The sequence below is a fragment of the Drosophila elegans genome, unplaced genomic scaffold (assembly GCF_018152505.1).
Source record: "Drosophila elegans isolate 14027-0461.03 unplaced genomic scaffold, ASM1815250v1 contig_149, whole genome shotgun sequence".
NCBI classification, from domain to species: Eukaryota; Metazoa; Arthropoda; class Insecta; order Diptera; family Drosophilidae; genus Drosophila; species Drosophila elegans.
Genome location: NW_024545513.1, coordinates 6,112,404 through 6,134,134, shown reverse-complemented (window position 1 = coordinate 6,134,134; position 21,731 = coordinate 6,112,404). Strand labels below are relative to the sequence as shown.

The 21,731-nt window shown below is 39.0% G+C and overlaps 3 protein-coding genes across 5 annotated transcripts in view; 1 reads left to right on the top strand and 2 right to left on the bottom strand.

Annotated features, from left to right (window-relative positions):
• Positions 1–2,444: 2,444 nt before the first annotated feature.
• Positions 2,445–3,309, bottom strand: LOC108140724 (proteasome inhibitor PI31 subunit). The gene has a single exon (XM_017263694.2). It carries the CDS (start codon positions 3,248–3,250, stop codon positions 2,540–2,542), a length of 711 nt encoding a protein of 236 aa, XP_017119183.1. The 5' UTR covers positions 3,251–3,309; the 3' UTR covers positions 2,445–2,539.
• A 636-nt stretch (positions 3,310–3,945) lies between these two features.
• On the top strand, positions 3,946–6,137 carry LOC108149858 (fibrinogen-like protein 1). 2 transcript variants are annotated; one of them, XM_041710690.1, is made up of 5 exons: positions 3,946–4,355; positions 4,424–5,103; positions 5,164–5,317; positions 5,391–5,471; positions 5,963–6,137. In XM_041710690.1, exons 1-3 carry the CDS (start codon positions 3,993–3,995, stop codon positions 5,306–5,308), a joined length of 1,188 nt encoding a protein of 395 aa, XP_041566624.1. In that variant the 5' UTR covers positions 3,946–3,992; the 3' UTR covers positions 5,309–5,317; positions 5,391–5,471; positions 5,963–6,137. The 2 variants fall into 2 exon arrangements, with proteins under 2 accessions (XP_041566624.1, XP_041566623.1); XM_041710689.1 differs by having other exon boundaries at positions 5,164–5,471.
• A 5,014-nt stretch (positions 6,138–11,151) lies between these two features.
• The window catches only part of LOC108149868 (mucin-5AC), a 31,168-nt gene continuing 20,588 nt past the window's right edge, over positions 11,152–21,731 (bottom strand). For both annotated transcript variants that reach the window (XM_017277750.2, XM_017277751.2), the window contains exons 3-7: positions 18,689–18,818; positions 16,840–16,954; positions 15,743–15,903; positions 15,529–15,668; positions 11,152–15,083 (exon numbers count right to left, since the gene is read on the bottom strand). In XM_017277750.2, coding sequence (XP_017133239.1) covers positions 13,047–15,083; positions 15,529–15,668; positions 15,743–15,903; positions 16,840–16,954; positions 18,689–18,818 — 2,583 coding nt within the window. In that variant the 3' untranslated portion in view covers positions 11,152–13,046. The remainder of the gene's footprint in view (positions 15,084–15,528; positions 15,669–15,742; positions 15,904–16,839; positions 16,955–18,688; positions 18,819–21,731) is intronic.

The following is a 21,731-nucleotide window of genomic DNA, read 5'->3' as shown; positions in this document are numbered from 1 at the left end:
TCAAGCAAATTGTCAATTAAGAACGGATCTCTACTATCTATACTTATTTATTATTCATTTTTTGGTAGTGTGTTGTACCAAGGTATAAAAACACATTTCTTTATATAAATAATAATTTGCATACATCTTACTTTGACAAAGTCTTTGCCTTTTGATTTTTATTAAAGACCTTGTTTGGTTTATTTAAATGTGAACTACAGAAGAAAATGCTAATTTTTCTGAGCCAGTGGTTTTTGGTTTGGGTTTTCCGGTCTGCCGCAAATGTCCACTGTGACATGTGGATTTTAGTGTTGCTATATCGCTTTTGTGGCTGGCTTGGTTTATTATCAGCCATGCCACCCATTTCCCTGCCTTGGCCCGTTTTTTTTTTTGTTTGCTGGCAGTCTCGTTCCTGGCATTTGTTAATATTGCTGGCTTAACTAAGTCGCAATGACTTTTATATGATTTTCGGTGCACTCCCCTTTCGGCCATTTAGTCGTGTGGTGGTGGTGGTACAAGCTTTTCGATTGCCATTACGAAACTGAAATGGTCGTAAAAATACCGCAGCAACTTGTCCTTGTCCTTGTCCTTGTTCTCGTTCTCGTTCTCGTTCGTGTCCTTCCACGTCTATGTGGCCACCACCTCCTTTGATGTTCCTTTGGCAGCCATTCAGCCTCAGCTTCAGCCTCAGCCTCCTTCATCCCCGCCAAGTAATGAAAAGCGCGTTAAACCGCAATGCGTGCTGTTGTCTATTCCACACGCATACATATATTTATATATATATGAGTACACAGAAGGAACATAATTCATTTTAAATTCAAAACAATAACATGTACAAAATTAATAACCTATAATAAATAATTCGTATTATAGTAAAATGGAATATCTGACTATTGAATTCAAAATAATAATGTTTAATATTTATTTATTTATTTATTTATTATCAAAGAAGCATTAAAATAATACTTAAAATAAATATTAAAAACACCATATTTAATACAAAGCAGATTAAATTGAGTGATTAAATATTTAAATATTTTAATTAATGGAAAATAGTCAAATAATAAATTAAAAAAAAGTTATATATATTTGAAATAACTAAAAACCGAATGAACACCAAAGCAATAAACATTTCAATTGAGTCCAAAATATTTGGATTTATTATGCTTGTTTTACCTGTGTCCTTAACCACAAATAATTTACAATTTTTATTTTCAAGTACGAACTTTACTAAGCACCATACCTCAAATCATTGCATTTTCTCTGTGTGTAAACACCCATGGAAACCCGGAAACCCAGCCACACTTATGTGCTTTTCTGTGGGTTAGCTGCCACGCCCTCTTACATCAGCAAAGTAAATTGCTAGCCCAGCTCGGCATTTAATTTGATCTTTTGTTTGATTGTGTGCGTTTCGCTTTAATTGAATTTTATGATGATGCTGCAATACTCACACAGACACACAACAGGATGAACCCAAAGAAAGCTATAAAATTTAAAGATAATTGTATTTATTTGTATTAGTGTTTTGTTATAATTAAAGGCTTTATATAATTTGAACAAGGCAAACATGGTACTTTTGTTCTAGCAGAATTCGAAAAAATCAAAATCATTTTGAAGTAAATTTATATTATATATTTAACACTTAGCGCAGGTTCACCCCAATCAACTAGCTTACATCTGGATTACATTGTATTATTGTACAATATTAAAAGCAAAAGTTGATCTAGTTTATCTTTTAGGTCTTCACCACACACTCATTTGCAGCCACTGAAATGTAATATGATATTCATATTCCATTACGCAGTGGTTTTAATTTCACTGGATAAAACGGAGGTGGTTTTGTTTTGTTTTCTGCGGTGCCGCTGTTTCCATTCAGCCAAACCAAACCGAATCCAGACAAACCGAACCCAACCAGCCATCAGCATCCACATCAACATCAACTTTGCGGCGACCGCAGCTGCATCAACAACAAAAGTGTCAACATCCAATAATACATCCGCAGATATGCGACAAAAATTGAAACACAGCCAAAAAAAAAAAATAAGGGAGATCCGAAGCGATTGCTGGACAAGTGGACTGCCACAATGACATTGCCGGACATTATGAAATTTTCAACGCGACTGCATTATTAATACAATAAATAATAAATGCGGGACAAAACGCGCGAAAGGCAACAATAATGACAGCAATCTGTGACTGAACAAGAACGGCGACGAAAACAAAAAACCCAACCGAAAACGACCATCCGCATTTATAAAATGGAACAGAGGATATCGACTGACTAATGCCCTGTCCCACATCGCGTATGAGTTATAAATGTCTTTTACAGTTTGCAATTATTTTCTTAATTAAGCTCAGATTTTAAAGTTTCAATATTTTAAAAGCTAAATTTTCACTGGCATTTTTTGTATATATATATATTTACCAGTATTACATCTGCTTCAGATAACAGATAAAATATTGTCTTATATGTTAATAAGTTTTACAAATTTAGTAATATAATTTTCTCCAATTCGAGATCTATATTGGAATAAAAAAGGACCACTTTTAAGTGGAATTGTCACTGCCCGCGGGTGCATGGGTGTTTTTCGCTGAGGTTAAAGGTCACTCTGGAGGGCTGTGAATTCTGGAGGAGGAGCTTCTTTCTTTTGATCATTTCCTGAGCGAAAAACGGTCCATCGGCCGTTCTTTTCGTGCCCCGAACTACCGGATCTACCAGATCAAATCGCAGGCGTTTTATCATTTTCTCCGCCTTCGGTATGCACTTCGCCAAATAGGATTTACTTGTGGATTTGACGAGATTCTCGGGCTGCAAACAGGCGATGGACATTCGTTTGCTGGTCGAGTTCTGCAGGCTGATCACCAGATCCTTGCGGCTCAGTTTGGCCAAGAGAACATATTGACTGCCCAGCTCATCGATGTAGTGCATGGCGTATCTGTGGGCATCCCGATTCCAGTTTTTGGGCAGCAATTCACTGGTATTGGTACTGGTACTGGTACTAGTACTGGTACTAGTAATGGTACTCCCCCCGGCACCAAAATCAGAAGCATTCTTGATGCTCCGCAGCCGGTACTCCTTGGTGATTAAAAAGTGGGCTAGGGCCATCAACAGATCGGACTTCTTGCGTATGTTTGGCTGGATCGAGTGGAAAAGCGACTGCCAGTCACATGGCTCGATTTCGGCATCGCTTTCCGTTTTGGTTTCAGTTTTCCCAGCGCCTTCGACCTCCAGACTGAGATCTGATGATGAAGTGGTTTCTGGCGTTTCCATAACGATTAAATGGGGCACATCTTTTTTTTGGGTTCGGCCCTTTTTTCCGACAATTTTGAACTTATTGACAGGCCAAACAAATAACAGATGACTACAGAAAATTTGAATGCAAATATTATTAAAACCAATAAGTGTATTCAAAAAATCAAAAAGTATTTGTGACCTATGATGCAATACATTTTATATAATTTATTTATTTAATTAATTGGATAATATTGTTCAATGAATGAAATTTACCACTTGTTGGTTATCTAGTTGCACTCCAAAATATGAACGGTGAAAAGTAAAATATTCTTTTTTTGTTCACCTAATGTAAATGATTAAAATTCATAGTTTTAATCCGACGGGTCTGAGAGAACAAAATGTATGCTATTACACATTTGCCATCAACATCATTTAATTGTCGGTGCTTGGAAGCTATACCCATACCCCATTCATTTTTAAATAAATTGAAACTATTAAGATTGCTTGATAGTTGATTTGCTATTTTTCGTTTTTAAACGTAAAAAACATATATATATTGAGCAACAAAAAGCGATAAGAATACTAGCTAGTATTCATTTATATAGCGGTCTATATATATAATGTGATTGGGTTTCTACGATTCTGACAGATTTGAGCAGCCACGCACTGTACTTATATGGCTGCTTATCAGCAATATTTTAGGCATCGTTGGTTTTTTTACAGTCTCTCAGTGTCAGTACACTTTAAAACTGCTGTCGAGTAGTTGGAATAACGTAAAATGCTGAAGCTTGTATTGCTTTCATTCTGTTTCCAAATTGTCCTTGCCATGCAAGGATCACCCAAAGATCCTCAAAGACAATCGGAGTGCGTACTTCAGGATGCACCCAGGCAGTGTGGCTCCTTTTGCCTGAGCGCACTTAGTCCGCTCTTTGTCCATTCTCGTAAAATCCGTACTAGGCTGGATGGAATCGAGGCAGGGCAGTTAGCTTCCTCAGAGAACCTCAGGGCAGGACTTCAAGGAGTGCAGACCAAACTGGATGCCGAATTCCTCGCTGTCAGGACAAAGCTAGAATCCTGTAAGAGCAAGGGGCAAGAAGATTTCGAGGAGAGATTAGCCAAAATGGAAGAACACCTCAAAGCGGTAAGTTGCGAACTGACAAAACTACAGACTACTTCTACAGTCTTCAATGATAATTGATTTTTGTACAGATCAAAACAGCAGGCAATGCCAAAGATGAACTCAAATGCAACAATATTATGAAAGAGACTATTGTAAACTTGCAGAATCAAATCAAAACCAAAGACGATCTTATCAATACGCAAAAAAAACAAATCAACGAAGGCCTTAAAAATAGAGATGATCAAATCGCGGACCTAAAGAATTGGATTGAAACATCAAAACGTAACCAATCTAATGAGCTTTCGAAATGCCGATTAAAGCTCGATGAGATGGAACCATTTAAGGTGTCATGTTCGTCGTCTCCACATGGCTGGACCGTAATTCAGAGACGGATCGACGGATCCGAGAACTTCCATCGAAACTGGGATGATTACAAAAATGGATTTGGAAATGTTAAGGGAGAATTTTTCATTGGCCTGGAAAATTTGCATCAGATGACGAAGGCACGTCCCCACGAACTCTACATTAAGCTTGGGAAGGTTGATGGATCCACCAGCTATGCTCACTATGACGATTTTAAAATTGGCAGTGAGGACGAATTGTATGAGCTGAAGAGTATTGGGATTTATTCCGGTGAAGCCGGAGACTCCCTTGCATACCATAAGAACAAAAAGTTCTCTACATTTGATCGGGATAATGACGAATCGGATGCTGGAAATTGCGCTAAGAAGAAAAGCGGTGGTTGGTGGTATGGCCATTGTGGTTTAAGGTATAAACACTCAAATAAAATGTAATTCATTGTTGTTAAATTAACCTCTTAACATTACAGTTTCCCCAATGGAAAATATTATAAAGATGTCCAAATAACAAATGAAGGCACAAAGAACGGAATATACTGGGGCTCATGGCATGACTACGACTGGAAAATATCACTCACCTATGTTGAAATGATGATTAGACCTAAGTCCTTATGAAGCGCAGTTGTAAATGATAAAAAATCATAGTTTCAATCCAAAGGATGTGAATGGAAAATTGTATAATATTTTTTTGTCATAGATAAAATGGAGTTGTCGTACCATTTTGTGTGTGGAGCTGCTCCTGAGGAACTTTAAATCCTATCAGCAAAGTTCACTAAAGGTATTCGTTTCATTGCATTGATTTACATACATATCCGATTTTATTTTCGACGAATAGCTAAATTTCGGTACATTTTTATACCCTTAACTATTTAATAATATTTAATAACTTAGTTTTAAATTTTATTAACACCTACTTTATGATACATTTTTTGTTAAAATGTTGCATTTTTGTTGCATGTTTATTTAAATACGAATGGCCATCGTTTTACACTATTTTTGTGCGCTTCTCAGTGTTGGGAGTGCATGTTTTAAAAATGTTTTATTTACACGGCCTGGCAAATTGCAATTGGCAGTTGATTTTTGTGGCACAAAAACCCGTGCCCATGTCCATGTCGATGTTCTTGCCAGTTGTGTGCTCCCTCTATACTTTTTTTGTACACAGCTTGCAGTTTCTTTTTTCCTTGTCACTTTTTTGTTTGTTTTTATTCAAATTTGCATGCTTAACATAATTCATTTCATTTCTGCTTTTCCGCCTTTCCACTTTTCCAGTTTTTCGTCGCCCCTTTTGTTTGGGATGTCATCGCCGGGCCGTCTGTATTGATGCTGGATTCAATTGGATGCCAGCAGCTTGGCAAGGTCCTTTGTTATGGCACCTCCCCCTCGCTCCAAATTTATTTATATTTATATATGTCTATAGCGAAATATATTTATATATATATGTATATATATATATATGTGTGTGTGCGGCATGTGGCAGTTACTGGCAATGTTCTTTGGCGGCAATTTGGGGGATTGCTCTCGGTTTGGATGCGGCTGGCTCAAACGGCTTAAACGATTGCGGCCAAGTCAAGTCGGTCGCTGATATCGGGCGAAAGCGAGTAATAAATGCGCATCGCATCCACAAGCGGAAATAGACAGTGCTGCGGTTGGCGCCCAGGAAATGGGCACCCTGATGGGGTCTCAAATTTAGTTCAGTACAACCCGCAAATGCGTAAAGTAAGTTATTTATTACTGTCGAAGAAACCATTTTAATTGGACGGGAGCGTTAAAGTTAAACTTTATTTTTCGGAATTAATTTTAGAAATTGTAGACTTTGGAAAATATAATTAAAATTAAAATATTTCTAAAAATTAATAATTTATTTACTTAAAAATATGATTATTGTTAGTTGACGTTCAACTAAGTTTCATCTAAGAATTTCCGTAAAATTCACAAAGCTCAACCTTTGAGAAAGTACAACAAATCGTCTGGTTTTAATAAAAGCATTAAATAAACACCCCAAATGTAAGCAGACTTTTTGGCTTTAAATTTAATTCAGTACGTCCAGCAAATACGCAGAGTAAGATATTCATTTGTGAAAAAAAAACAATTTGAAAACCTGCTAAAAGAAAAGCAATGAAAACGTCACAAATGTTATTTCATAAATTAAAAGAGACGTGTTTAATATGCGCACATAATAACTAAAAAGTTGACAACGCCAACTTCCACAAAAATGAATTTGACTTTGAGTGTCATAAAATTTATTGCATGCGTTTTCTACTAATTGATTAAATTGTTTAAGCCTAACATAAAATTCGATATTGAAAATGTCACAAAACAGAAAATAAATGGTTTAGAGCAAGATATTTTGATAACTGATTTTGTTGGGCACAATTAAATTCTATTTTATCAAATGGCGTTTCTTTTGGCCAAGCTATTATTATATTATTATCCAGAAGAATAGTTCTTTGGGAACGATTTAATTTGAAGTATTGTATTTTTAAACTTTTAATATATACATTTGAGAAAGAAATCAAATTGTGATATCTCTTTGGTAAAATGCGTAATACAAACAACTTCACAATTTAAAATTTCAATTTAATAAAGTGCTGTATTTTTCATTTATCGAATGATTCTATTAAAAATATTTTCGAAACCAAAGTGCAGAAAAATTGCTATTTGAGCGTAATTAAATTTGCTATATTTTTAATGACCCGTTTGTGCTATTAAAATTGTGCGGACATGGCATGCCGTGGAACTTATTTTGGAAATCAATAATGGCAACCAAAAATAGCAGTGCCGTGTAGCCGCGGGGCATGGCAACATCGAAGTTGGTGAGATGGGGATCCTGGGTGGCAGGCAGGAAGAGGAAGGAGGTCCTGCCACATCCATGATGCCAATGGTCGCCGCAGAGATTCTGCAGTTGCCTGGCTGACGTTTGGTCGCTCGCCTGTGCGCGGAAATGGCGTCGTTAAATTGGTTCCGCATCCGGTTGCCATTGCCCTCGCCAAAATAACCCACAGTCGAGGGAGGCGGGGTTGGATGCTAAAAGGGGGCAGGGGCGCAGGATGACAAGGACGAGAGGACGAGAGGACAGTTGAAGTTTACTGCCATTTGACTGCAGCTCGATGACGCGATGCAACCCCCGGGGCTGCCGTCAAGGAATCCACTTTGCACTTACATTTCCTCCATTTTCAAACGGGTTCGGGTTTCGCAATGCGAATGAAAATGGAAATGGGATTGCCATTGCCATTGCCAGTCAGCCAGCCATCCAGCCATCCAGCCATCCAACCATCCAGCAGGATTGCAGCCGAAGGACGTCAACTCGAAACGACGGGATTAGGATAATTGTGTCCCGCGAGTGTTGCCTCTGGCTGACGATTGAGAAGTGATTAACCAAAACGGTAAGCGATTCGTGGTTTATCCATGCAAAAGATGCAGACATACAGCACCGCTCTTCGTTTTAGTATTTTAATTATTAAATTTATTATGACTTCTGCTAATTTACAGCCTTTAAACTGAAGTAAATAAAAAATACCTAAAACCCAAAAATAAAAATTGTAATTAAAACTGAAATATTAAAACTATACTTTTTATTTGGGGTGTCTATAGTTTTGGATTGTAAAACACTAATATCTTTATTCTAAAACCAAAACTAACTTTTCTCGGTATTGCTTAGTTCTTATTCTTATATTGTAAGCCTTTTTAAATCTTACAAAAATTAAACGTGTTGTTTGATTTCTGTATATATTACCTTTGTGACAATAAAACTTTCAACTGTTTTTAATTCTAACGGTTTATTTAAATTTTTAAGCTTTGTGAACCTAAAAAACTTGTAGGTTTATAAATTTAAGGTTTACAAATTACAAATTATTTTATTGAAAACCTTTTCTTAAACGTTTCTTGGCATGTATAGTTTTATATTTTTTAGTGTATAGTTCTATATATTTCTTTTTTTTTTTAATTACAGAGTTTTGAACAGATTTATTTTTTTAATTTATTATTTTTATCGAGTTTTTGCGTTCGTAGACTTTCAATTCATTTTAAGACATTAAATCTTTTAAATAAAGAAAACTAAAATTCTACATTCGTTTGGTTTTGTGGCATTCTCCTAGTTTTTTGTGTCAGGTTCACCGGAGCGAATTGATTGAGTTCGATGGCCGGATCAAGTGCGCCTGCAGCTCTTGTGGCAACTGCATAATTAAAGCCACCTCCGCCTCCGCCTCCGCCTCCACCTCACCTGTGGAAATTCAATTAACTTTGACTCGTTTGCCCCGAAAGGAGGAGAATATATAGTACGACGTACAGCCGTTAAGGCGTCAATGAGCAACCGCAATTGATATAAATTTCAAATTTTGCAGCCTCTTCGCAGGCACACAGATCCTTTTATGGTCGGGCTGTGCCCTTTTCCCCAATAAAAAATTTAATTTCCAGCCTAATGGTTGTCATGTGTATGTGTGTGTGTGTGTGTATGTGGGCTTGCCTCCTTTGGAAAGAGAAGACCCTATTTGCGCCGGCTGCACTAAATTCGCTACTCGCGTTGGCCATAAAGGGCGTCCAGCGACTGAAATGAAATAAAAGTGCGCTTGCAGTGTGTGTAATAAATTTTCTGAGTGCTGTCTGCCCTTAGCGCTTTTTAGCCGGCTAACCGGTTAGCCGCAGCACCAGAAAAATCCAGATTATAAAGATTTGCAGCCCCAAGGTATAAACTTAGACAATATTAAACAAAAGCAATAATTTTTTAAAAGAGCGCTTCCTTTAAATTAGCTTTTACAAATTCTTATAGGTACATATAATTATTAAAAAACATTTTTTCCGATTAAAAAAAATATGAATATTTTTGAAAGGAGCTTTTCTTTCAAATTACCTTTTTGAAATCTATTGAAATTCTTGAAACGACAACTAACAAGCAACTAACCAGTTTTTGGAAATTTTTTTTTTCAAATATTAATTTCATAGTTGAAATCAAAATCTTTTAACTTTTAGTTAAATCAATTCCTGTAGGTGGTCTTGTAAAACCATGAAAAATATTGTCGTATGCTTTAAATTTATTATAAGTGGCACCAAAAATTAAATAATCCTTCCGATTAAAAAACAAAAATCCTTGCATACATGTGGGCTCAAATTTCAGACTGGCGAATTCGTGGAGTGTCGTGTTTTCTCGAATTTTAGAAAGTTTTGTGGTGTGCGGGCGGCACGCCCCCTGCTGTTCAGCTATTTTCAGTTCAGTTGCCACAGTTTTCCGACTGCCCTTTTGCATGCCGCACGCAAAAATTGTAAAGGGGAAAAAGAAAAATGCAGAAGGGGAACAAAAAGCGAAGGGCCGAAAGGCGCTTCCAACACCCAAAGCTAAAAAGGACGCCTGGCTGGTCAGGACTCCAGTTGTGGCCAGGACGAAAAGCAGTGACCAACGACCAGAACCAGAAGCTCCGGAATGCCCACACTCGGAATCCTCCGTCTCCGTCCAAGGGAATTACGGACATCGGGCCACCATTCTGGCCAACAATCCACTTACGTTGAAACCGGGCATCGGACTAAGGTCTACGGACTTTTGATTAGAGAAGTCCAGGGCATTTCCGGCAAGACGGCAGAAATATACACAAATTTATAATAAAGGGTAGAATTCCATGTACTGCATTTATTTGCAAAAATTAGTGATTTTTAGACGTATATATTTAAGTAGCATTTTTTAAAGTAAGACTTATAAAACAATAAATTTATATATTATTTATTTTATTTATTCTTACCATTACACCTACCTTTCATTTTGTTTGAACTTGTATGTGAACTTGAACCTATGAATAACGTATACGGCATTACGTATACGACGCGTGGGCAATATCTACTGTAGATTTTCATTCGAACAGGACAATAGCCCTGGGTTAGGGTATTCCGCAGGCGGCGATTGAGTTAAGGGCACTCATTCGACCCTGCCCTCGTGCTTTTCAATTTACAAAATACGCCTCCAGCCACTTTTCACGCGTCGCGCACTCAAAAACAAGCAAAAAGTGAAGCTGGAAAAATAAAATTGAAGGAAAACAAGGCGGGAAACAAGAAACAAAATAAAAATCGACAGAAAAGGAAAGTAGATGCTAAAGGTATTGCACTCATGATTCGGATTTCAATGGACCAAGTTATGGACCCAAAAATAATGGCTTCAAGTCGCCAAACACCATCTTCAGCACATCATAACTTGGCTTAAAATAGCTGGATCATACAATGTTATGCCTTCTAATTGAGTTTTATAATAAATAAATAAACAACAGGATACATTTTGTTTGTTGAAAGAGTTTACATATTCAAAAATAATTGTGCTTAATCCCAATAAAACACTTTAGTGTTTTACGACTTTAAAATCAAATTAAATTGGATAAAGTTATGGGTCCAAAAATTAAGCTGTGGGTATAATTTCTGCAGTCATATTTTGCCCCATTTTTCCATAAATTTTTCCACCCTTCCGAATAAAAAACGCATTGGACTTTGTAATTTCTTGAAGGGGTTTCTTTTTATTCATAATTCATTACTTGGTTTACATTTATACTATATTACTGCATGTTTTGGTTTTTTTAGAGCGACCCAACGGAACCGTATTAATCTGCCCGCTGCTCCCAAGTACCTACAAATAATTCTCTACATCAAGTGCTTTCTTTTTTCGGCCTTTTTCCGTTTTATTTGGGGACTCGTCATCGCTTTTCCTTTGGTTTTATTTTTCTCTTTTTGGGTTTCTTTTTCGATTCGTTAAATTTTAGCTTAATCTTAAGTGTGCTCGTTCTTGCAACGCATTTAACTTCTTATTTTCTCCGCTCTGCCAATTTGCCGCAATCATTCGAAGTAATTTTCTCAAAATTTCCAAATGACAAACGCCCGCTTTTTACTTATTTTTTTTATTTTCCTTCACTTACACAAATTGTATTTGACTATTTCCATACACCAAAAAAAAAAAAAACAACATCTATTTCATATGTTCATAATTTATAGGTAAATATGTAATTTGAACGGCGAGTTCTGTTTTGGATTTTCATAAATCTTTACCTTCAATGCTTAGTCTTTATAAATTTTAAGTGTTGTAAAAAGCATTTGGTAAGATACAAGTTTTTGGCAAGTGAAACCTTTTATTGCTAAAAAAAAAACAGCTAGTAGATTATTGAAGTAGGGGCTTAAAATAATTCAAAATAAAACGAAGCAATCAAATATTTATCAACTCTTTTGAAATACAATAAAGTAGATATTGTTAAAAAATTTGAAAGAAAACTTTTGGAAGCTCGGTTGATCGATGGAAGCACAAAATAAATATTTTAATGAAAATAAATTGTTGCAAAAATTGAAAAGAAGAGCAAAAAGGCTTTTAAATTGGATTGTTTTCATAATTCAATTAGCTCTCAGTTAGAGAAAAATGGAATTTAAAAACTCGAATAGTCAGAAGGTTTGAAAAATTGAAAAACAAAATTTTTATCATATGAAAAGCCGGGCATTATTGGGGTAAAAGCAAACGGAAAAGGCGTCAAGCGAAAAGAGGCGAATAATTGCTGTCGAGTGTTTTCCACTTCGCCCTTTTCTGGTTTTCCCTGCACCTTTCCCACTTTCTTCTGCAGTTTTTCCCCTTTCTAGACCAGTGTGACCACATGTCGCTCGTAGGCAAAGCAAACGGAAATCCAAAACAGACGCCTTATGTATACGTTTGTAAACACTCTTCTTGTAGTATTTATCGTACTTTAGATTTGGCCTTAACACTCCCTGTTCGCCAACTTTCTCCTCCTGCCTTGCCATCTAAATTTCCTCCAGCGTTTCGGTTTTCGGTTTTCGGTTTTCTGTTTTCCTTTTTTCTATCTCTTTTTTTTTCCCACCTGACAGACTTCGCACTTTCTCCGTCTGTAACTGTAAATGTATCTGTTTTTGAGTGTGCGTGTTTGTTTGTTTGTTTTTTTGTTAGCATTTTCATTCCATTCTTTTTTCCGGTGAAAAATTGACATATTTCGGTACTTGCAACTGGAGTCGAGTCGAGTTGAGTTGAGTTGAGTTTTCTTTTGGGTTTCCGCTTGGATTTCCGGCATTTCTGCCGCAGACACAAGACTTTTGGAAACTTTTGGCCGGAATGTGGATATGGAAAGGGCTTGATTTTGAGTTTTCTATTTTTTTGAGGAGAAATGGCCAGCGGGGCAAACCCCAAACAAGTGATTAAATTTGCTCTGATTTTGAGGACCAATTATGTGGCTGCAGGGAGTGCTTTCTTCTTACTTTCATCTGTTTTTTTTGTTTTCTTCTTATTTATGGATTAACAGTTTGGTTACTGTTACGATTACGATTACGGTTACTAGTGCGGATTACGGCTGCAGCAATGCGGCTCCCGTTTCTGTTTCTGTTTCGGTTTCGGTTTTTAGCCCAAGATCTTCTTGAAATAGCTAACCGTTTCCGGCTTGGTTAGCGAGCGTCGTCGATTTGGCTTGAATGGCGCCTCGGTTTCCTCCAGGAAGTTGTGTCGCGTTGTGGCTGCCTCGACCTCCGAATGCCCCTCCTCCTGGTCGCCGTCCTCCTCCTCCGGGCTGCCCATTCCGTTGTTATCCACCTTGAAGGATCCCTGGTTCAGTGGGGGATACCGGAAAACTCTCACTGGCTTCGGAATGGGTGTTGTTGCTGGTTTAACTGCTGATGTTGCTGCTGTTGTTGCTGGTCTTCCTGATGGTGTTGCTGCTGTGGCATTCGATTTGATTTCATTAGCTGCGGTTGGTCTTACGGCATTGGTTGTTGCTGCTGCTGCTGCTAGCGCTTCACTGGCAATTACTGCTGCTGCTGTCGTCGCTGATGTTGCTGTGGTGTCTTCAGCTACTTTCACGCCTGTTGTCAACTCCACAGTTGCACCTGTTGTCGCTGTCACGGTTGTTGTTGCTGCTGTTGCTGTTGCTGCTGTTGCTGTTGCTGCTGTTGCTGCTGCTGTCAGCCCCTTCAATGACGTGACTGTTGATGGCTGAATTTCCTCTTTGGCTGATATTGGTGCTGGAGTTGCTGGCTTGGCTGCTGCTGCTGCTGTTGTCGCACTGGTTGTTGTTGTTGCTAGTGTTGTTGTTGTGGTTGCATGCTCGCTGGCATGTTTGGCCGGCGGCACATAGTGCGACTTCACCAGTAGCATTGGCGGTATAAAGCGCGTATTGTCGGCGGACTCGTTGACGTGCGTAGCATGCTGCTGCTGCAGCGTTGAGCCTTCGTGCAATATCTGTTGCTGGTGGTGTTGCTGCTGTTGCGAGGGATGAATGGGATGGGCCATGTTGTTGCTGTTGCTGCTGTCGGTGGACGTGGCACGGCTGGCTGTTGCTGTTGCTATTGTTGTTGTTGTCGTTGCTGTTGCTGGTGGTGGTGTGGCAGCGGATGTTGCTGTCGTCGTGGTGGCCATCGATGAAGTTGCTGCTGCCGTTGTCGGTGTTTTTGTTGTTCGCGGCGTAACCATTGTTGTTGGCTCTGGCTTCTTGGTTGTTGTCGTCGTTAGTTCTGGCTTGGGCGTTGTTGTTGTTGTTGTGGTGGTTGTTGTTATGGTGGTGCTGCTAATGGTTGTTGTTGGTCTTATGGTTGTTGCTGGCGCCTGCGAACTTGTGGTGATCACTGCTTTTGGCGTGGTCATCTGCACTTCAGTTGTTGCTGCTGCTGTTGTTGTTATAGCTACTGTTGTTGTTGCTGGTGTTGTTGTTGTGGTTGCTGTTGCCGGTGCCGCCAACGTTGTTGTCTTCAGCGTTGTCGTTGTCACCATCAGCGATTCTCCTGCCTCCCCAATTGGCGACATGGTGCGCAGATCCTGCGGCAGGATCTTCTTTTTGTGCGGCAAATGCTCGAATATCTCATTGGAGACATCGCTATTGCTGTTGTCATCCTCGTTGAGCGGTATACGCAAGCCCATTCCCATTCCCGGAGGCAGTTGCTCCTCACTGAGTGCCGGCTGGTCGCCCAGCATCAGCTCCTCCTCCTCATGTTGCTGCTGGTGAACCAGCGATTTGCGCGACTTCTGTTGCTGCTGCTGCTGCAGGCTGTGTTGCTGCTGCTGCTGCTGATGGCTGCCCTGCAACTTCTTGGTAAAGTCCGGCGTGATCACCTTCTTGGCCGCCTTCTTCACCGGCTTGGGCACCAAATCCGGTATGCGATACAATCCGGATAGCGAAACGGCACCTGGGGCATCCGCCTGCATTAGTTCACCCAATCCGGGAACGGAAACGGCAGGCACAGGGGGTGCCACCTCGATGTTGATGGCCATTCCCGATCGTCGGCCATAGTTGGGCAACAGATCAATGTCGTTGTTCTCCTTGTTGTCCGTGCGAATGTTGTTGATGATCTGCAGCGACTTGAAGTGCGAGTTGGTGATGTCATTGATCCGCTGCGCCTCTAGACGCTCCTTGGGACAGATCAGCTGCCGGATGGCACGCTCACGATCCTGAAAAAGGAAAGAGCATCAAAAGATAGGGGAAATGATGTAATGTAGGAAAATGTGTCCCATATATTATAATACATTTTTTAACTACCAAATACCTTCGAAACTATCTAATGTCACTTTATACGGATTTGATTTATATCAAATAAAATACAATACATTTTTAAAATTATCATTACACTAACTACAAACTAGCAAAAAGGTCAAAAAATAAATAATAATAGTCCACATAATATTATGGTCATTGAACATCCTTGATTTTAATTTATATATAATTTTTGTATTTTATATATCATGCTTGTTCAAATCTCAAAATAAATCTCAAAATAGTTCGCGAAATAATATAACCTTTATTTTATTTTTTATATACATTTTTGAATGGTTTTTTATTTGAAAGTGTTTGATATTATATTTTACAAATAATTACGGCTGTGTGCTCACAACTCACCTCCTTGCCCTTGCAGGTGTGTCTCAGGAGTCCCTCCTCCTGGCAATTGCGGATCAGCTCGATGCTGGCCGTGTCCGCCATGTACTGCATGGTCAGGTTGGGCATGTCCTTCAGAATGCAGGCATCCGCCCAGCTGGGCACTAAACGGTGGTGGAGCAGGGGCAGCATATCAGTCAACTGGAACCTGGAATCCCGCTCAGAAATCGAGCCTTACCTGGCATTTCGCAGAGGAAGGAGGCGGTCTCGGGTCCGCCGCATCGCAGGGCGTGCCAGCGGTAGTCCCGAATGGGATCGATTACGGCGCAGAGCGGAGCGTCCATGAGGGGCAGCGATTCCGCCCAGTATCCAGTATCCGCCACCAAAGGACGAGAGTTCCTAAGCACCCCAGTAAAAATATATGTTGGCTTAAAATTGCAAAAGGCATTGTTTGTGTTTGGTTTTTGTTTATGTTTTCATATGGACCTCTGCACCTAAATATATACAAAAATTCCCACATTTATTTCACTTAAACTTCTTTTTGCCTTTGACTTATTTAGAAAACAAATTTTAAGTTTTTTATGCACTTTTATACAAACCCTGACAATTAAAAAAAAAATTAATAACCTGTAATGCCAACCTGATTTCTTAATAAAAAATTCTGGCAAAATTAAAAAAAACTATACATACAATATAATAAAAAGAAATGCCTTTAAACAGAAGTCGAACTCGGTCGCAACTAACTAACGCGTTGCGCCACTAACCACTTGCATTCTATGTGCATAATGCGGCTGTTACATTTACGTTTAACCAAAAATTGAAGGCCAACTTCAAGGAATTCTAAATAGAGAACTCATTGGCGCTGCAGCCTTTTCATTGTTATTTTATTAATTACCCTTCTTGGTTTTAATTAGATTGCTTTGTATTTAGTTTTTTTCTAATTTCAACATTGAGCCAAGTTTAACTCAGAGCTATGAAAACCGATATGGTGCGGCCTTTCCAATATTATTTTATTAGTTAGTCTTCTTGGTTTCACTTAGTGTGTCATGTGTGTTTTTCGCATTTCCAGTTGGGACTGCCCCCACTCCGATCTATATCTATACACAAATGGAGGACCACTATACACATGTCGGCCCCAACAGGACAATTGTCATACAATCCCGTTCGGCTGTATCCCAGTGTCCTGTATTCTGTATCCTCTATCGCGTAAATGTATCTGTATCTGTTTCTGTTTCTGTTTTCGTATCCCTGTATCCGTATCGCCGCCCGACTATATGGGCTGCTTTTGTTGCTGGTGTTGATGTTGATGTGCCCGTTTGCTATTGTTGTACTTACGACCACATAAAGCGATCCGAGTTCTGCGGTCGCATGAGACCAATCCAAACGATGTCGTTCACATCCAATTCCCTCAGCAGGTCGCGCGTTGCATCGAATTGAAAACTGTTGTCAACTGTAAGGACATCGTCGACACACACACAGGATATTTGGTAAAAAAGGGTGTAAAAAAACGAGAAAAAAGGAAGGAGGAGCAGAGAGAATAGTTCAAATGAAAACGAGACGACAAATGGTTTTTATTTGTTCTACACAGAGTATTTCTATTAAAATCGCCTCGTCTATTGTTGTTTTCTTTTTCGTCCCCTGTGTTTTTTTATTATTTTAACTTTTTGTTTCTATTGAGTTTTTCTTTTTTTTTTTGAGTTTCGGCAGTGGGATGCCATCAGCTCGATGTTACCCTCTAGTGACAACACAAATTGTTAACAAAACGATGTTGAAAATTATTTTTGTTTCCATTTTTGCCGCTCTCGTTCTTGTTCTAGTGAATGTTTTCCGCTTTCGTTCCTGTTTGCAATTGTTATTTAGCTTTTGTTTGTGTTACTCATACTGTCACATTTGCATATGGTGCCAAACCAAAAAAAAAATGTTGTTCAATGTCAACAAATCAACCTTTGACCCTATAGCCATAGCTGCTAGCTATAGGCGTTTCATCTTGAAAAATGTATCAAAAATTTAAGTTTTGCTAACTTAAATTTGATACATCCAACTATGACCTCGGGCTTTTCACTTTAACTTTCTGACTTTCATTTCCCCCTTAGTAAAGATTACAGTGTGAACTTGTGTTGAACAAATCAACGCTTGACCCCAAAGTCTTAACTCCTAACTAAATATTAATAGAAAAATCAAAAAAACTTTGTGTTGAAAATGTTTTGTTTTATATACAAAATATATATTAGAATTTTCAGTGTTGCTAACTTTAATTTGATTTTAAATCACCTGCTAAAATCGTATTTTGCTCTTTTTAAATCAGCGGTTGATGCTGAAAATTCCGCTTTGTTCTAAGCTTTTTGCCTGGATAAAAATGCTTTATTATTCAAATGAATAAATTTACTCTGCCTGACTTTTATTTCTCCCCCCAGGTAAAGATCACAGTGGAAACTTTTGTTGAAGGCAGATATATTGGCAACTTTCTGGCACACTATTGAGTTGGTTGTTTTGGGTCATTTGAGCGACCGGGTGATTGTGATTTAGATGCACCGGACCGAACCGTTGGCCATCTTTATCTTGCCACTGTGACCCCAATCTCAACCTGGTACAGGGAGCCCCTTGGCACCCCTTTTTGCACTGCAGCGACAGCATTTGTCAGGAGGATTTATTGTATTATGAGGTTGGCTTAGAATTCCCCCCAGAATATAAATGGAAAGCAAAAGCAATGCGGTAAACTGTGGTGAGGGGGGTGGTGGGTTGGCTGGGAAATGCAGGGCAGAGGTTGATTCTACGGCAAAGCTTTTGCTTTTGGGGTCCGGCCACATAAAAGACTCGACTGTGGCTGCGTCACTTTGCTGTCATTTCATTCATTTGCGAACCACAATGGCAACGTCCCTTTGGCATCTGTCTTTTGCACCCAGTGGCCTGCCTTCTATTCCCTATTTTTTCTTGTTTTTTTTTTTTTGTAAGAGTAAGAGTAAGAGTCCTAGATGCATTCGTTCGTTGCTAGGTGACAGTTTCGCTCGTTGGCCGGACATTTGTAATAATGTCCTAGTCCCGGTCCTTGGTCCTTTTGGTCCTAGGCTTATTTGCATTTTTACTTCGTTCGCCTCGTCTTCTGTTTTATTTTTTTTCTCTCTTTTGCGGCTTTCTACTTCTACTTCGACCTCGACTTTAAATTTTCAGGTGGATGTTGGCTTACCCGTAACCAGATTGGCGTGATGAAATTGGCAAACGGCATCGGCCTCAAACCAGGATATACGATCGCGGAAGAAGCGATAGAAGACGTTCAGACCCTCCTGCGGCATCGTCCAGGTGTTGCTCACGTTTACCTGTGAAAACAGAAAACAGAAAACAAAATACAACAAAACGGGAAAAAAGAGTTCATTTCGGTTTATTTGTATGCGAGCGGCGCACAGTGCGTATACGTTATGCATTAAGTATACACCGCGTGGCCCGTAAAGCGTTTACATTTTTAATGCCCAAAGCGGGCTGTGGGTGGGTGGTGTGGATGGAGATTTTTGCTGGGCTGGTAGGTAAAACTCTACGACATTAAAAATACATACAACACACGCGCACATTTGCTTAGTGGGTAGTGGGGTAGGTGAGGTAGGTGGGGGCTTTTTCTCGGATGTAAAATCTGCTTTGAAGCCTGTCCCCATATATTTCATTAGGGCAAAACTGTGCCAAGGGGAGCAAAGCGGGGTTGGTCGCAACAGCTGCCACAAAGCAGGATGCTACGCCTCCTCACTCCTCGAGAGATTCCAAAAATGTTCTTTGTAGCATGCCGCGTGCTGAGACCAAGGTACCAACGCCAGGGGAACCAACTTGGGTACTCAGCTCGCCATCTTCATGCCCATCCTCCATTTCCATTCCCATCGTGGAGTGACAAGCAGGCCTCGCTCTGCCACATTAACTAATTAGGAGCAGAGGCCCGGGGACGGCGGTGCATAAATACCCGACGCAAAATATATACATATACTTATGCCATAGTATCCGCATAAAGACGGGCAGCGCAAGGGAAGGTGGTTTTAACACACAAAAACACTCTTGTCAAACGGAAATTTAAATAGGTGATTTCCGGGTTGTGTCTTGTATAGAAGGTGCACGGCAACCCTGTCGCCTGAACAACTCTAAACGTATATCGATAACAGGCAGGGAAAAAATCGAAAAAGGAATTGGGAATTGTACATAGCAGTCTTCCTTGTGAAAAACAAAGTAGGTGAGGCTCAAGTAGATCCTTTTAAAGCTGTCAAATCGCCGCCGGTGGTAGCGGAGTGAGTAAGGTGTCTGCTCCCCGTTTTCTAACATCTAAGTGCCGCCGGTGCGGGTTCGAGTCCCGCTATTTAAAGAGCATGGTTTACAAAAAGACACGCGGGATATTATCATGTGTAAATATGTACATTGTCACACAGATTCTTAGGTTAAGCATAAAGTTGACAAGCAAAAACAATTTTTTGTTTTTTTTTTTTAATAGAAATCAAAGTTTAATTCCAAGGACAAACGCTATATTTAAGCTTGTGAAACAAGAAACTCTTTGAAATGTGAAATCTGTGAAATTCGAAGCTTGAAAAAGGGATAAATCAACATTTGCATAATTAGAACACTTCCCGTATCTTTTTTCAAGAGTATAAAAATGCCAGTTGATTGGAATTCTTGGTAGCCTCTTCAATTAAAAGCTTTTCTAACAACTGAATTTTGCTCCTACCTTTTTTTATTTTTTCTACCCAACTTAACTTTGTGTTCATCGTAAACGTGCCTAAATATACGTATATTTTTTGTAAACTAATTAAATTTGTTTTGTGAATATTGCTTAGCAACTTTTTGATGGGAAAATTTTTGCGGCAGAGCTTTTAGTGAAAACCCAGTGAAATTAAGACGAGTCAAAAGGAATGCTGGTCATAAATTTGGAAATTGTATTTCAACTTTTCTCAGCTCCCTGGGTTTCCCTCTTTCCGATCTGGGGCGGGAAAAGAAACGCATCGTATATATGCGGGGTGTGGCAGGCATTTCATTAACTTAATTAACATTTAATTGAAAAATTCAAAAAGGCAAAAAGCACCTTCTTCGCCATTGTGATGCGGGTAGAACCCAGGGGAGAACTTTCATCTCTTCAGCGCAAAATCTCCCATCAACAAATAAATGGAATAAAAAGCGGCGATGGCTATATGTACATATCTATATTTTTATGTACCCACGGAAGAGAAGGCAACACTTAGCGCTGGATAAGCCACTTATCAGTCGATTAACTTTGTTTTAATATCCACAAGAGTAATTCCTCCTTTTTATCGTCCAAAGAATTTGCTCGCGAACAAAATACCAATTTAATTTACCCACCGCAATTGCATTTGTAATTATGCATACATAAATACATTTATGGCCATATATTTATGACTGTTAATACCTTGATGGTCAGTTGCTACAGATTTTCGAGGGTGGCCACGAATTATTCAATTTCAACTCAAAGTGGCAACTAGCGCATTAACACATATGTCCGTGTGAGCGTGTTTGCGCTGGAATCATTAATTATGCAATGAAAATGGCTGTGGAAGCAATTATTCAGTTATTAACTTGCAAATCATTTGAATCGACTGCATGACAAAAAAAGAAATTATTGACAATGTGTGTGGTACATTGAAATAATTGATCAATAATTGCGCATCATTAAATTTACTTTGGGGAGTAGCTACATCAACGATACAAGGACTGTACTACCGACAGTAAATCCCTTAGATAACTGGAATAACTGGAATGGGAATGCAGTAGGCTTACAAAAAAAGTGAGAATCGAACCCGGGTGTAATTTCTACTGGGTGGACTTTCTAATCCCTGGGCCACAACCTGATTATACATTTATTTTATCTCCTTAAATTTTAGCTAAGACATACATTTATTTTTGTAGATTTATGGCGAGTTCGCCTGTGGCTATAGGAAATGTTAACCTTTGTTTTAACAAAGAAATAAGAAATAACACCGTCTTCGTTATAAAAACAAATTTTAAAATTTAAGAAATATGTTTGTTTAGTGTCAGTTGCCATACATTTGGTAAAATTATGTTATGTTTTCTAGAGAGATATTTAAGAAGATCATTTGTGAATCAGTTTTGTCAGTGCATAATATTTCCATCACAAAGTGGAGCTGCACCATAAGCTGCTTTCACATTAATAAGAATCGCAATTTAGCAACAATATCGGTTATTTTTGCAGAAGTAATAGGGCAATAAGTGCAGCATAATCATCTTAAAGT